The sequence below is a fragment of the Ailuropoda melanoleuca genome, chromosome 12 (genome assembly GCF_002007445.2).
Source record: "Ailuropoda melanoleuca isolate Jingjing chromosome 12, ASM200744v2, whole genome shotgun sequence".
NCBI lineage: Eukaryota > Metazoa > Chordata > Mammalia > Carnivora > Ursidae > Ailuropoda > Ailuropoda melanoleuca.
This window is the reverse complement of record NC_048229.1, coordinates 32,075,923-32,090,369: the sequence shown is the minus strand read 5'-3', so window position 1 is coordinate 32,090,369 and position 14,447 is coordinate 32,075,923. Positions and strand designations below refer to the sequence as shown.

The window sequence follows — 14,447 nt, the reverse complement described above, 5'->3', positions numbered from 1 at the left end:
CCTCCTCCTGACCGCCCCCCCCCCCAAATCCTCACCAACCAACCTCTCAAAGCCTTGCTGAGTCCGTGTAGACCACACACAGGCTTCATTTAGCCCAACTAAAACTTGCTGAACATTGCGCGCCCGCGTCGTGTCTGTCCCCATCCACAAATACCACCCTCGTAAAAGTCTAGCTGAACACACTCCAAACTCCATAGGAGTTCCCGGAAGATGGAGTGGAGACTTGTCACTTTCCTTTTTTTTTCCAAAAGAAATTTTTTTTTTTTTGGAAGGAGTAGTGCATTTTTGCATTGGTCAAATGTTTGCAGTGCTCATGGATTACGTCTGCCATGAAAAGAAAGCTGGTATTTACAAGGCTGAAGGCCGCTGTAGCAAAGTGCTATTTGTGGAGGAAAGACTGGGGTCTTTATATTCCGGAGATGCAGAAGAACACAGGAAGGGGCGCCTGGCTGGCTCAGCGGGTTAAGCATCCGCCTTCGGCCCAGGTCATGATCTCAGGGTCCTGGGATCGAGCCCCGTGTCAGGCTCCCTGCTCAGCGGGAAGTCTGCTTCTCCTTCTGCCTCTGCCTGAGGACCCCCCTGCTTCTGCTCTCTCTCTCAAATAAATAAATAAAATCTTAAAAAAAAAAAAAGAGCACAGGAAAAATGAGCCTGTCCCTGTGCCCATGATCACACCCACGCTCACTGAGGTAGGCTCGGAAAGGTTCCCCATGATGTCCACATCCCGAGCCCGAGAACTCGGGGCATCACCTCATATAGCAAAAGGGGCTTTGCAGTTAAGGATCTTGAAATGGGAGATTATCCTGGATTATCCAGCAGGATCTTAAATAGAATCACAAGGGTCCTTAGACGGTGGAGGCAGAGGGGAGTTTGGGACCCACAGCAGGAGAGAAGGAGATGTGACCACAGAGGCCACCACTGGAGTGACGGCCACCAACCAGGGAATGCTAGCAGTCACCGAAGCAGGAAGAGGCAGGGTTCCCCTCTAGAGCCTCTGGGGAGTGGGGAGCATGGCCCTGCTGTCACCTTGATTTCAGACTTCTGGTCTCCAGAACTGCGAGAGGATACATTCCTGGGTTGGTTGGTTTGTTTTTGTTTTTGTTATTTTTAAGTAAACTCTACACCCAACATGAGGCTCGAACTCACGACCCTGAGGTCAAGAGTTGCATGTTCTACCAGCTGAGCCAGACAGGTCCCCCCCCACCCTCCGCGTTCCTGTCCGCGTTCCTGTTGTTTTAAACCACTCAGCTTGTGGCATTTTGTGATGGGAGGCACAGAAAACTACTAAAGGGTCCTTCCTCACCCCAGCCTCCTCTGTGTCTCCAAGAGAACCCAGAATGATGCCGCGAAGGACGGTTGTGGTTGGCAGGGGGTGCCACTTTCCAAACCCAAGGCAGGAGGATGGAACAGTCCCCAGGTGCTGGGCCCCCTCCACAGACCTGCTTTGCCTCTCTGGGCCTCAAAGCAACCTGGCTGGGAGGCTGGGGCTCACCATCCCTGCTCCCCAGAATCCCAGGGGAATTTGAGCCAATTGGACCTCTGAGCTTTCTCTGCAGCTTTCCCGGGGCCCTAGAAGGTCCCAAATGGGGAAACTGAGGCCAAGAGAGGGGCTGAGGCTAGAACAGGGCGGGGGGTCTCTTTTATCTGGATTGCACCCTCCTCAGATGAGGGACTTCCTCAGTTTTGCAAGCCCAGCCTCCCTCCTCTGACTGGAAGGAGGTGTTCAGAGCTCTCTGGGTGAGTGCCCCACGGAAGCAGCCCCAGATGGGGTGCCCAGTGCTCAGACCAATGAGAGCCCCAGAGGGGAAAGACTGGTCATTTCCTCCTTGCGATCTGCACCCTCCCTTGGGGCTTAAAAACCACAGTCCGTGGGCAGGAGGGACCTTTGATCAGCGGCGATCCCGGGAGACCCGAACATGGTGAGTTTCCCAGAGGGGTTGTGGCCACGGGCACCATCTCCCTTCCTTCTCTCCTTGCTGGGCCTCTCCCCTCCCACCACCTCTCCCCTTTGCACTCTTTCTCCCTTTCCTTCCTCCTCTCTCTGTCCCCCATCTCCTCCCTTTTCCCCTGACTCTCATCTCAGACTCTCCCGGGCTGGGAGGCAGGTAAGAAGGAAGATGTCAAGGGGTTATAGAGCCGGCACGATGCCCCAGGGGCAGAATCTGAAAGGTCCCCAAGGCTGGAGACCCCTGTGTTGGGTCAGATTAGATGATGCCCTTCTTCAAGTGGAGAGACCCAGAAGAGGTCTTTCAGGCGGTGGGAATGGCGGGAGCAAAGGTTGGGAGGCTGCAAAGAGCCGGCTTGAAAGAAAGACAGTTACTCACCAGGACTTTCAAGGTTCTGAATTGTAGAGACAGGGAAACCGAGGCCCAGGCAGGAGCAGAGATGGCCCAGGTCCTTCAGTGGTTCATGGTTGACCCAGGCTGTCTCATGGATTCTGTGGGTGTCAGAGGGAGACTGTCTCCAGGCTCAGGGAGGGCCCCCCTCCCCTGCACACCTGTGCCCCCAGGCTGGGTTCGAGAGAGGCAGGGCTGTGATTTGGTACCTGCCACACTAGATGGTCTTGTCTGGCCTCATCTGGGCAAAAGAGGAAATGGAGGACACATTAGCTGACCAGGGAGGGGCTTGGCATTGCCTCATCCCACTTTTGAGACCTGACCAGGACCAACTGGACTTTGAGAAACCAACTATTGGCTTCTCCTTCTTTTCCTTTCCATAAAACGGTCCCAAGTACCAAAGGGTATTCAGTGAAAAGTCACTCTCCCTGCCAGCCCAAAGCCTTGGACTCCTTGTCATGGCCCGCAGAGGCAACCTTGGGCACCCGTGTGTGCTGGATCCTTCCAGAAATAGTCTACGGATCCTCAAGGCCAGAGGTGCACGGAATCAAGTAGGGGATAGTTTGGCAAGGGGGTCAAATGGAAGTAATTTTCAAATTCTGCCTCTCCGGTGTCCTAGACAAGGGAGCCTCATCTTTTCTGGGCTTCCTTCTCTTTACCCTGAAGATGGAGATCACAACCATATAGAATTAGGACCTACGTCATAGGCTCATCGAGAGAATGAAATAATACACGGAAAGCTCTTACGGGGCATACAGTTGGCGCTCAATGCATATGCCGTGTCTATCCTTTCTCACCCCTGCAAATAGAAGGACCTTCTACACATTAGCCTACATTTCTGGCCCCAAGTCTGGGCTTTCAGAACTTCAAAGGCTGAGTCCACGGGCCGTTTTTATTCTGACGGGTGTTGCCAAGAATGATACCAACTCATATTTCCATCTATGGCGCACGAGAGTGTCTGCCCACGCCCTCATCAGACTTTTTTTAATTTTTGCCAACTCGTGAGAGGCAGTTCCTTGCCTCCTCCAAGGACCTGGAGGCTGGTGTTTTTCGTGTTTTTTTAAAAACTGTGCGTGTGGTGGGGTCACCAAGGTCATGCAATTCAAGAAATTCGGAGTCAAGATGCCCACTGTCACTCTCACATCTCATTTCTCGGAGGACGCGACCTCTCACGGCTCCGGGTGGTTCTGTGGGTGGATTATTTAAAGATGTCGTGTGCCTGCAGGAACCGGGAGGGGGGTGTTCGGGGGCGGGGGAAGCAGACCTGGCCTCTGTGTATTTACTGGCTCTGACATCGTCCGTAAGGGGTGTCTGTTCTTTCCACTTTCATGCAGACACGGTTGGCAGGACTTCGCTTACTGGAAGGATGGGGAGGGATGGCAGGATCCCCTAGCGGAAGCCAGGAGAGGGAGGCCGGGGGTTGGGGCAGAGTTTACAGCACACCAGCTGCGTGACTGCGTCCCCGTCCTGCCTCTCCTCGGTGCTTTCAAATCCTTCTACTTTCCTTCCTCTTCCCGGCCGGCCGTGACCCCCATCTGCGCCCCCATCTTCAGGGGCCTGGAGCCCCTCCTCAGCTCCTCTCTGGTGCTGCTGCCTCTCAGCTCACCTTCTCACAGCGGCCAGAGGGATCTTTCTAAACGGAAACTAACCTAGCCCTGCTGCAGCTCAAACACCGCCCATGGCTCCCCACAACCCAAGGATAAGATACAAATTCTTGAACGTGGCGTGGGTGGATCTTCCAACCTCGTCTTGACCACCTGCCAGCTATGCTGGCCTTCTTTCATTTTCTGGTGGTTAGCACATTCCCTGGCTCTCACCTGTGGCCTTGGCTTTGAACACATGCCCCGCCCCCCGCCCCCCTACCATAGGCCTCGTAGCCACTCAGAGAGGGCTTGAGCTCTTAGAAGTTCTCTCCTAACTCTGCCACTTGCTACCTGCAGGGAGGACTCGGGAAGCTCTCTTAAGCTCTAAGAGGAGCCTCAGTTTTCCCATCTGTGAAATGGATGTTGCACTAGGAACAACTCTCACAGGGTTGCTCTGTGGATTCAATGAGCTAATGCAGGCAAAGGGCTCAGAACAGAGCTTGGTGGTGATGGTGGCTATTCTTGTAAGTTCGGTGTCCTCTCCTTCACCCCGTTCTCTGATCCACGCGTGTCTCCTCTCGGCCACCACCCTGTCGCTCACCTCACCTGGACAATTCCACTCTCCCCCTCTTCCCAGATTCTGCTCTGGAGCGCCTCCTGCCCACAACTGACAAGGGCTCCTAAAATGGGCCCGTCACGGGCACCTGGCCGGCTCTGTCGGTAGACTAGGTGGCTCTTGATCGCGGGGTCGTGGGTTCGAGCCCCACGTTGGGGGTAGAAGTTACTTAAAAATAAAATCTTGGGGAAAAAAACCCCAGGCCTGTGAACTTAGGAAAAATGGTATCCTGCCCGTCTAGTTGTTGGGACTTAAATACTGTCGTTAGTTAATTGATGAACTAACACCCAGGAAGGACTTAGAACAGCGTCTGGTGCCTTCGTACCCCTAGACCTGCGCTGTCCTATCGGGTCCCCACTAGCCACATGCAGTTATTGAAATTTAATTAAAACCGCCAAGATTAAAAATGCAGTTCCTCAGACACGTCGGCCACATATCACCTGGCCAGCAGCCAAGTGTGGCTGGTGGCCACCGTCAAGGACAGGTGCAGAAAGCTCTCTTGGATGGGGCTGCAGCCTGTCTTCACCCCACACCTTGCTGGGCTCTCCATCACACACTCAGCCCTCACCGCTTGGGGGTTCATTCGTCCCTCCTTGGAGACTGTACCGTCTCCGCGGGCAGGTGCCAAGTATGTCAGGGGCCCCCAGCTGATTAACCTTAGTGCGATGAAGAAATCTGCAAAGAATTGTGGAAGCACAAATTCTTTTATATTTGCTATATAATGTCTGTTTCTTGGAATGAGCAGTGCACTCACTGGTATGGTNACCCAGCCCTTGCCCTGCTCTCTTCCAACCTTCTTCGCCTCTGCTCACACATCCCCACTGCCAGGGAGCCCACCGCCTGAGTTCAAATCTCCCTCCCTCCCCTTCCTGGCATGTGACTTACCCTCTCTGTGCCTCGATGTCCTCATCTATAAACTGAGGACTGCAGCACCAACTACTTGGCAGGGTTGTAACGGGAAATAAACAGCTACGTGCAGAGCTCACTTGGCGCAGGGCCTGTAGGCGCGTGGTAAGCAGCCAGCGGGCGTGAGCCGGTGCTGTCATATCTCCCGAACGGAGGGAGTCCTCCCTGCTACCCCTGGCACCAGCCCTGCCCCCCAGGGCCACCAGCACACATCCAGCCCATCGTCCACATGCGCCTGTGAATATCTGAAGGCAGGGATCAGTCCCCTGAGCTTTCCTGCCTCCTGACCAAGCAGCCCAGTCCCTCCCCCCACCCCTCCCCCCAACCACTCGTACAAGCTTCCTCTGTCTGCCTCTCGCCTGCTCTGGAGAGAGAGAGACAGGTACAGACTAGATGTAGAGACAGAGACAGAGGAGGGAAAGAGGGAGAGAGAGAGTTTGCTTTTGCAGGTAGCCTGCTTTAGGCGCCATCCGGTTCTTGCTTTTTATTATTATTTTTTAAAGATTTTATTTTACTTATTTATTTAAAAATATATATATATTTGTTCTTAAGTCATCTTTACACCCAACGTGGGGCTCGAACCCACAACCCCCTGAGATCAAGAGTCCACGCTCCACCCACTGAGCCAGCCAGGCACCCCTGGTCCTTGCTTTCTAGAGGTCCCCCTAGATCTTGGAGCTCCTGCCCCATCAGCGCATCAACACCCCATTCTTTCAGATAGTTGCACAGCGTTCTGTTGTTCTACATGTGTCATCAATCATGTGGCTAGTCCTCTCTTGCTGGACACTCCGGTTATTTCCCATCTTTGTAGGGACGCCACAGGCGTGACACTTTTTGAGACACTTGCACTGGGAGGATCCTGAAAGCCGCAGGGTGCTAGAATCAGCATTTTTTTTTTTTTCCTGCCCTCATGAAGTCAGGCAGGGGAAAAGGGCCCCCAGGAAGGAGCTTTGTCAGCTGATGAGAGGAGTAGGGAGCCCACGAGCAGGGTGTGGGGACTGAGGCTCCCCGTTTGGAGTCTGAGTCGCTCTGCAGCCAAGCAGGGCTGGGAGCTGGTGAAAGGAGCAGCACAAAAGCTTCGTGTACGGGTGTCCAGGGCGCACACACAATATTGAGCAGCTGCTAAGGTGCAGAGGCCCTTGGGGGGGAAGGGGGGCGCTGCCTAGGGCCTTCTGCTGTGCCTGGCATGAACCCTTCAGTAACTGGAGCATGGGGATGGGGTGGGGGAGTGGAGGGATGGGGGTGGATGGGTCCCAGAAGAAAATTGGAAGAAGCCAGGGTGCTGGGGGCAGGGGGAGGGGATGGGGGACGGTAGGGATAAGGCTCCCAGCAGGGGCTATTTACCAATAGAAATGCTTCAACAATTTGAGCTTTCTCTTTTGAAAAATTTTCACACTTACAGAAAATTGCAAGACTAATACAAAGAACTCCCATATAATAGGGTCTTTACCCAGATTCTCCAAATTTGCTTTCTCAATCAATCATCTGCCTATCTGGCATCAATCTTTCTAGCAATCTGTATCTGTATCTATCACCTTTTCTTCTAAACAATTTGAGAGTAAGTGGTGGGCATCACGCCCTCTGACCCTCAAATACCTTAATGTTTATTTCTCAAGCGCGATTACCATCACCGCCATGAGCGGAGCACAATTATCATTGGGAAATGTAACATTTGGTGCAATATTATTGTCTAGGCTACAGACCGTATGCAAACTTGCTCAGTTGTTCAAATATACCCTTTGCGGTGAATGGGTTTTTCCTGCTCTGGGCTCCAGCCCAGCATGTCTGTCACATGGCATTTGGCTGCCCGTTCACGAGGAGCAATCCCTCACCCCTCCCTTAGTGGCATGACACTAGCATTTTTTTTTAATTGAGTGAAATTCACATACCATATAATTCACCATTTTAAAGCGCACGATACAGAGCTGTTTGTGGTACCTTCACTATGTCCTGCAACCGTGAGCTCTGTTTCTAGAACATCACTGTCACCCCAGAAGAAACACACACTGTAGCTCGCCGCAGTCCTTTTTACGGCTGAATCCTACTTTATGGCGTGGACCTACCAAACCCGGCTCCTCCCCTCCTCGGCTGACATTGACACTTTCCCTTTGAATAATGACATAATCCCTGATATGCGCCCCCCCCCCCCCCCCCCNCGCAAGGACCCCCTGGGCCACCAGCCTGGCCCACCTTCCAGCAACGTAAAGGGACTGAGAAATAAAAATGAGTGCTTCAGGGAAAGATCTGGGCTCTGGGATCATCATAACGTCGAGAAATAATGGTTATATTGGCGGCCCTTTCTCGTGCCCATACTGAGTGCCAGGCACTCGGCTGGCTGGGTGCCCGAACCTATAATCCACAAGGTGGATATAACCCTCAGCCTGCAAATCCGGGTGCGCAAAACGTCCAGCTCCGGAGATTTCTGTAACAACCATTTCCCTTCCTCTCTGTCTCCTTTCCCTGGGTTGGTGACAAAGTGGCCTTCAGGGATGGGCTAGCTCCAAGGGCCACGGAGCGCGCCCCTGACGTTTCTTCCTCCGTCCACAGGCCCTCTTAGAAACGGTCTGCCCAGGTTTGCGTGCCAGCCTACATGGTTTGAAATCCTAACCACGTGACCTAGATCAGGCTGCTTTACCTTTCTGTACCTCCCTGTCCTCGTCAAGAAAATGGGCATATTTGGGGCGCCTAAGTGTCTGCCTTCGGCTCAGGGTGTGGTCCCAGGGTCCTGGGATCGAGCCCCGCATCGGGCTCTCTGCTCCACTGGGAGCCTGCTTTCCCTCTCCCACTCCCCCTGCTTGTGTTCCCTCTCTCGCTGGCTGTTTCTCTGTCAAATAAATAAATAAAAATCTTTAATAAAAAAAAAAAAGAAAATGGGCATATTAATAGCTCTGACTTCTAGGGGGCGTGGCCAGGATCGGAAGAGCTAATGCTAGTCTTGCTCATGGTAATGGCTGTATAAATACTGGATGCTTGGCTGTAATCATCCCATGCAGATTTTCCTGCTGCATCGGGTGCCTCTGAGGCACGGATTTGCCTATAAGGCTCTCTCCAGCTCAGTCGCGACTCACAGACACTTTCTCTCTTGGGGGGCATCGTACTCCCAGCAGCTCGGCGTGGGAAGACGTGCTCAGGACCTCTCTGCTCGTTATCTCATTATGGAAAACTTCAAACACACAGAAGTAGAGAGAAGGATACTGTGAACCCTGGTGTACCCATGACCCTGCTTCCACAGTTATCAATGTTTTGCTATTCTTAGTCACCCACAGTCCTCTCCTTCCTTCCTGTCTCCCAGTTATTTCTTTTGCTGGATTTTTTTTTTTGAAAAAAAATTTTTTTTAAAAAAGATCTTTAAATTTGGGGGTGCGCGCACCTTGGTGGCTCAGTCAGTTAAGCGTCGCACTCTTGATTTTGGCTCAGGTCATGATATCAGTGTTGTGAGATCGAGCCTCATGGAGGGCCCAGGCTGGGTGTGCGGCCTGCTTGGGATTCTCCCTCTCCCTCTGCCCCTCCCCTTCCACCCCTGCTCCTGTGTATGCGTGCAATCGCTCTCTCTCTGGGAAAAAAAAAAGGTCTTTAAAAAAATTTTTTTTAAAGATTTTATTTATTTATTTGACAGAGATAGAGACAGCCAGCGAGAGAGAGAACACAAGCAGAGGGAGTGGGAGAGGAAGAAGCAGGCTCATAGCAGAGGAGCCTGATGTGGGGCTCGATCCCATAACACCGGGATCACGCCCTGAGCCGAAGGCAGATGCTTAACCGCTGTGCCACCCAGGCGCCCCTTAAAATTTTTTTAACGTAATCTCTACATCCGTGGTGGGTCTCAAACTTAACAACCCTGAGATCAAGAGTTGCACGCTCCACCGACAGAGCCAGCCGGGAGTTCCATTGCTGGGGTGTTTGAAAACAAATCCAAGACGTCCCATTTTACTGGCTATATATTTTTATCAGAAACAGCCTTCCCCCCTCCTTTTTTTTTAAAAACATAGCACAAAACCACATCACCTTCAATAAAATTAGCACTGATTCCTTACTGTTGTCAAATACCCACTCCATTTTTTTAAAGATTTTATTTATTTATTTGACAGAGAGAGACAGCCAGCGAGAGAGAGAACACAAGCAGGGGGAGTGGGAGAGGAAGAAGCAGGCTCATAGCAGAGGAGCCTGATGTGGGGCTCGATCCCATAATGCTGGGATCACGCCCTGAGCCGAAGGCAGACGCTAAACGACTAAGCCACCCAGGCGCCCCTACCCACTCCATTTTTTAAGAGTCCCAGTGTCTCAAAAATGTTTGATTTGGCAGTTGAGTCTTCCAATCAATATCCAAATGAGGTCTCCATATGACCTTTGCTTGATATGCCTCTAAATCTCTCTAAATCCACGACATTTTCCTTCCCTTCCCTTTGCCTTCCTTCCTTCTTCCTTCTTCTTTCTTTCTTTCTTCCTTCCTTCCTTCCTTCCTTCCTTCCTTCCTTCCTTCCTTCTTGTTTTTGTCTATAATGCCATTTATCTGTGGGAGTAAACAGACTATTTGTCCTGTAGTTTCCCGTGGTCTGACTTTGGCTCCGTCGTGTTATTTATCATGTTCCCCTCTCCCCTGCTTTTCCTGTGGACTGGTAGTTTTGTTTTCTGTTTTGTTTTGTTTTGAGAGAGAGAGCGCAAGAGTCGGGGGAGGGGCAGAGGGAGAGAGAGAATCCCAAGCAGGCCCAGCACAGAGCCCAATATGGGGCTCGATCCCATGACCCTCAAGATCACCTGAGCCGAAACCAAGAGTCAGATGCTCAACTGACCGAGCCACCCAGGTGCACCAAGACTGGTAGTTTTTGATCTAGAACCTTGATTAGACTCACATTCATTTATTTGGCAAGAATCGCTCATAGGTGGTGCTGTGTCCTTTCTAAAGCATCAGATCAGATAGAACAGAATGTCCGATTGTCTCTCTTCTTCAGATGTGAGGTTGATGGGCTGGGGTCCGAGCCCAGCCCGTTTATTATAAAGTTCCCATCAGTCTTTCACCCTCTGGTTTTATCAGGTGTTGAGGGTCACCACCCAGACCCATTACTTCCTGAACTCTGTCATTCCTTCTGCAGGTATTATTCTTAGACTTTTCTCCAGCTGACGGCTTTCCCCCATCGCTTCTTTTTTTTTTTTTTTTTTTAAAGATTTTATGTATTTTTTCGACAGAGATAGAGACAGCCAGTGAGAGAGGGAACACAAGCAGGGGGAGTGGGAGAGGAAGAAGCAGGCTCATACCGAAGGAGCCTGATGCGGGTCTCGATCCCATAACACCGGGATCACGCCCTGAGCCAAAGGCAGACGCTTAACCGCTGTGCCACCCAGGCGCCCCTCCCCCATCGCTTCTTGATTTCCCTGAAATATACCCTGTGCAGAAATGGCAGGATAAATGTTTGGTTTATTTCCTTTCCGGAAAAAAAAGAGTGACCAATGGGTTTGCTTGTTTTTATTATCATTTTGAACTCACAGATCTTTGTATATTAACGTGTTTCATTCCATTCCATCATCATCGTCATTATTATATACTCAAATTGGCTTATCTTTGACTAGGGGTTCCTCTCAGGCTGTCTCTTGTGTCCTTTCGGCATTTCCCCGTTATTCTCTCTCTCTCTCTCTCTCTCTTTTAAAGATTTTATTTATTTGAGAGAGAGAGTGAGCACAGAGGGAGAGGGTGAGGGAGAGGCAGACTCCCTGCTGAGCAGGGCGCCCAGTGCGGGACTCGATCTCAGGACCCTGGGATCATGACCTGAGCCAAAGGCAGATGCTTCACTGACTGAGCCACCCAGGCGCCCCCGACCGAGTTTTTTGGTTCCCCCTTCCTCTCATTTTAATGTTGTGCCCGAGTATGTGAGGCACTGCTGAGCCACTGCCTTCTCTGGGGAGCCACTCCCAGATGGAGCACGGAGCTACGTCAGTGGGTGGAAGGCGGCCAAAGGGGGTGATGGTGGTGGTGGGTGGCCGTGGGGTAACTACCCAGTAATATCATCTCAGTTTGTTGATGGCATTAAAAATAGCTGAGAAGCACTGTGTCCTGGGTACGTGCCAGCCAGAATGGAGGGGACCACAGCGTTGCAGCGGGACGAGGTTTTAACCATTTGGTTCCTGGATCCTAAGGGATATCCAGGGACTTCAGGGGGAGGCGACAGAGTGGCAGGGGGACTAATCGGCATGGAAGGATTTTCCATTCTTACAAGTGGTCTGACCCCCTAGCTGGCTCTCAGCCCTCAACACCCCCATTCTCCTGGGGAGAAACCTGGGGTTCAGAGAAGCGACGGGATGGGCTCCCAGCCACGTAGCTCCGACGGGCCCCTCTCACCTTTCTGCGGACTCATCCTCCTCTTGCCTCTCTGATTCCACCCAGGCCTCCATGGAGTTCAGCACCCTTGAGTACCCTGACTATGGCACTGCCACCCTGGACCCCAACATGCCTGTGGATGCGTCTCCCAGTGCCCCCAAGCTGTCTATTCCCAGTACGATTGCCCTGGTAATCTACACCGTTGTCTTCCTGGTGGGAGTGCCGGGCAACTGCCTGGTGGTCTGGGTGACAGGCTACGAGGTCCGGCGGACCATCAATGCCATCTGGTTTCTCAACCTGGCGGTGGCAGATCTCCTATCCTGCCTGGCATTGCCCATCTTGTTTGCCTCCGTCGTACAGCACAGCCACTGGCCCTTCGGCAGCGGCGCCTGCCACGTCCTGCCGTCTCTCATCTTGCTCAACATGTACGCCAGCATCTTGCTCCTGGCTGCCATCAGCGCCGACCGCTTTCTGTTGGTGTTTAACCCCATCTGGTGCCAGAACTACCGAGGGGCGCAGCTGGCCTGGGTGGCCTGCGCCGTGGCCTGGGGCGTGGCCCTGCTGCTGACCATCCCCTCCTTCATTTTCCGCTCGGTGCACGTAGAGTCCTTTCCCTACAGGGCCACCTGCAGCGTCAACTATGGCCTTGGCAGGGAGCATCTGGAGAGGGGCGTGGCCATCCTCCGGCTGATCGTGGGCTTCCTGTGGCCGCTGGTGACGCTTGGGATCTGTTACACCTTCCTCCTGGTCCGGACCTGGAGCCGCAGCGCCACCCGCTCCACCAAGACGCTCAAGGTGGTGGTGGCGGTGGTGACCAGCTTCTTCGTCTTCTGGCTGCCCTACCAGGTCACCGGGCTGATGCTGGCCATATTCCACAGGAGCTCAGAAATCTTCATGGCCGTGTCCAGTTTGGACGCCCTGTGCGTGTCTGTCGCCTACATCAACTGCTGTATAAACCCTATCATCTACGTGGTAGCCGCTCAGGGGTTCCACGGCCGCTTCCTGAAGTCCCTCCCGGCCAAGCTCCGGCACGTGCTGACCGAGGACTCCGTGGGCAGGGACAGCAAGTCCTTCACCCTCTCCACAGTGGACACCCCGGCCCCCAAGAGCCAGGCGGTGTGAGGGGAGGGCCTCCCGGCCGCCATCTGCTCCATGCTCCCCCTTCCCGCCTGCCCCTCTCTCTCTGCTTCTCTTACCCCAGCCCTTGGTGGGGTGCTGGTGTTCGAGTGAACTCTCTGCCATTCCTCTCCATCTTTCCAGACGGGTCCTCCCTCGCCTTCAGGATCCACAGGGCCCTCTAGGGACCCGCGACTTTTCTTTCCATCCAAGGGCTTTGGAAAACGAGCAGAAACCAGTATTACCCCGGAGCACCCCAAACGGCGCCCCGCCTGTCTGCGCAGGGGGACATGGCAAAGAGAACACATTGGATACAGAGAAAACAGACAAACGGAAACATTCGAACCTTTAAATCATAGTAATGTATTTATTTTATGGAGAGCTGGGGAAAAAAAAAAACTCTAAGGAGCTTCTCAAAAGGTATTCTTGTCAAGGACAAAGCAAAATTCACTGGCTAAGCTTTTCTAAGTGAGTTGATTGAAAGACAAGCGGCGAGTTAAAGTGTTATTTAATTGGGTTTCGAAAAAATGCATGAAGTAAAATGATGGTGCGTGGTTGTGGTGAAAAGCAGGTGTGACGAAGGCTTGCTGAAGGGAGGGGTTGGGAAACACTGGCTGGGCACCTTGGGGGGAAAGACGGTCACAGGGAAATTTGACTTTTTACGTTGTAAACTGCTGTTTTGCGCACACTTCTCAAAAAAAAAAAAAAGAAGGAAAAGAAAAACTTCTTGTGTGCCCTTGACCTGCTTCACTCTAGAAACCTCTTGCAAAATGACATTACAAGATCACGACTAGGATGTTGACATTGATACACTCGAGGGGCAGGAGATTTTCGTCACCACTAGGATCCCTCATAATGCCCTTTGTCAGCCACCCCCACGTCCCTCCACCCTCCCAGTCTTGTCCCGGACCCCTGGCAACCACGATTGCACTCTCTGTATTTGCACTTTCAAGGAATGCTCTGTCGGTCACGTGGACTTTTGACTTTAAAAAAAAACTAGTCTGGGGGCTCCTGGGGGGCTCCGTCGGACAAGCAGCCAACTCTTGATTTCAGCTCAGGTCATGATCTTGGGGTCCTGGGATCGAAACCCACTTTGGGAGGAGGGGCTATGTGAGCTCGGTGTGGAGTCGGCTTGAGACTCTCTTTCTCCCTCCCCCACTGCTCCTCCCCCTGCGTGCCCTCTTTCGCTCTAAAATAACTAAATAAATCTTAAAGAAGAAAAAACCAGTCTGCAGCACTTGAATAATGAAAATTTAAAAAAATAAGCATTGTAATGTTGTGTTATTTATCAATGACTTTAAAACATTTCTGTTTGGTGTTTTGTGTGTGTGTGTGCTTGTGTGTGGATTGGCTAGAAATATTGCACAGACCAGCCCCATCCAGCAGAAATATGATGTGAGGGGTGCCTGGGTGGCGCAGTCATTAAGCGTCTGCCTTCGGCTCAGGGCGTGATCCCAGCATTATGGGATCGAGCCCCGCATCAGGCTCCTCCGCTATGAGCCTGCTTCTTCCTCTCCCACTCCCCCTGCTTGTGTTCCCTCTTTCGCTGGCTGTCTCTCTCTCTCTCTCGGTCAAATAAATAA

General features: G+C 52.3%; 1 protein-coding gene across 1 annotated transcript; it reads left to right on the top strand.

The window, feature by feature from the left end:
- Positions 1-1,762: 1,762 nt before the first annotated feature.
- Positions 1,763-13,860, top strand: C5AR1 (complement C5a receptor 1). Its single transcript, XM_002923041.4, has 2 exons — positions 1,763-1,919; positions 11,815-13,860. The coding sequence occupies exons 1-2, from the start codon at positions 1,917-1,919 to the stop codon at positions 12,868-12,870; spliced, it is 1,059 nt and encodes a 352-aa protein (XP_002923087.2). The 5' UTR covers positions 1,763-1,916; the 3' UTR covers positions 12,871-13,860.
- Positions 13,861-14,447: the final 587 nt, after the last annotated feature.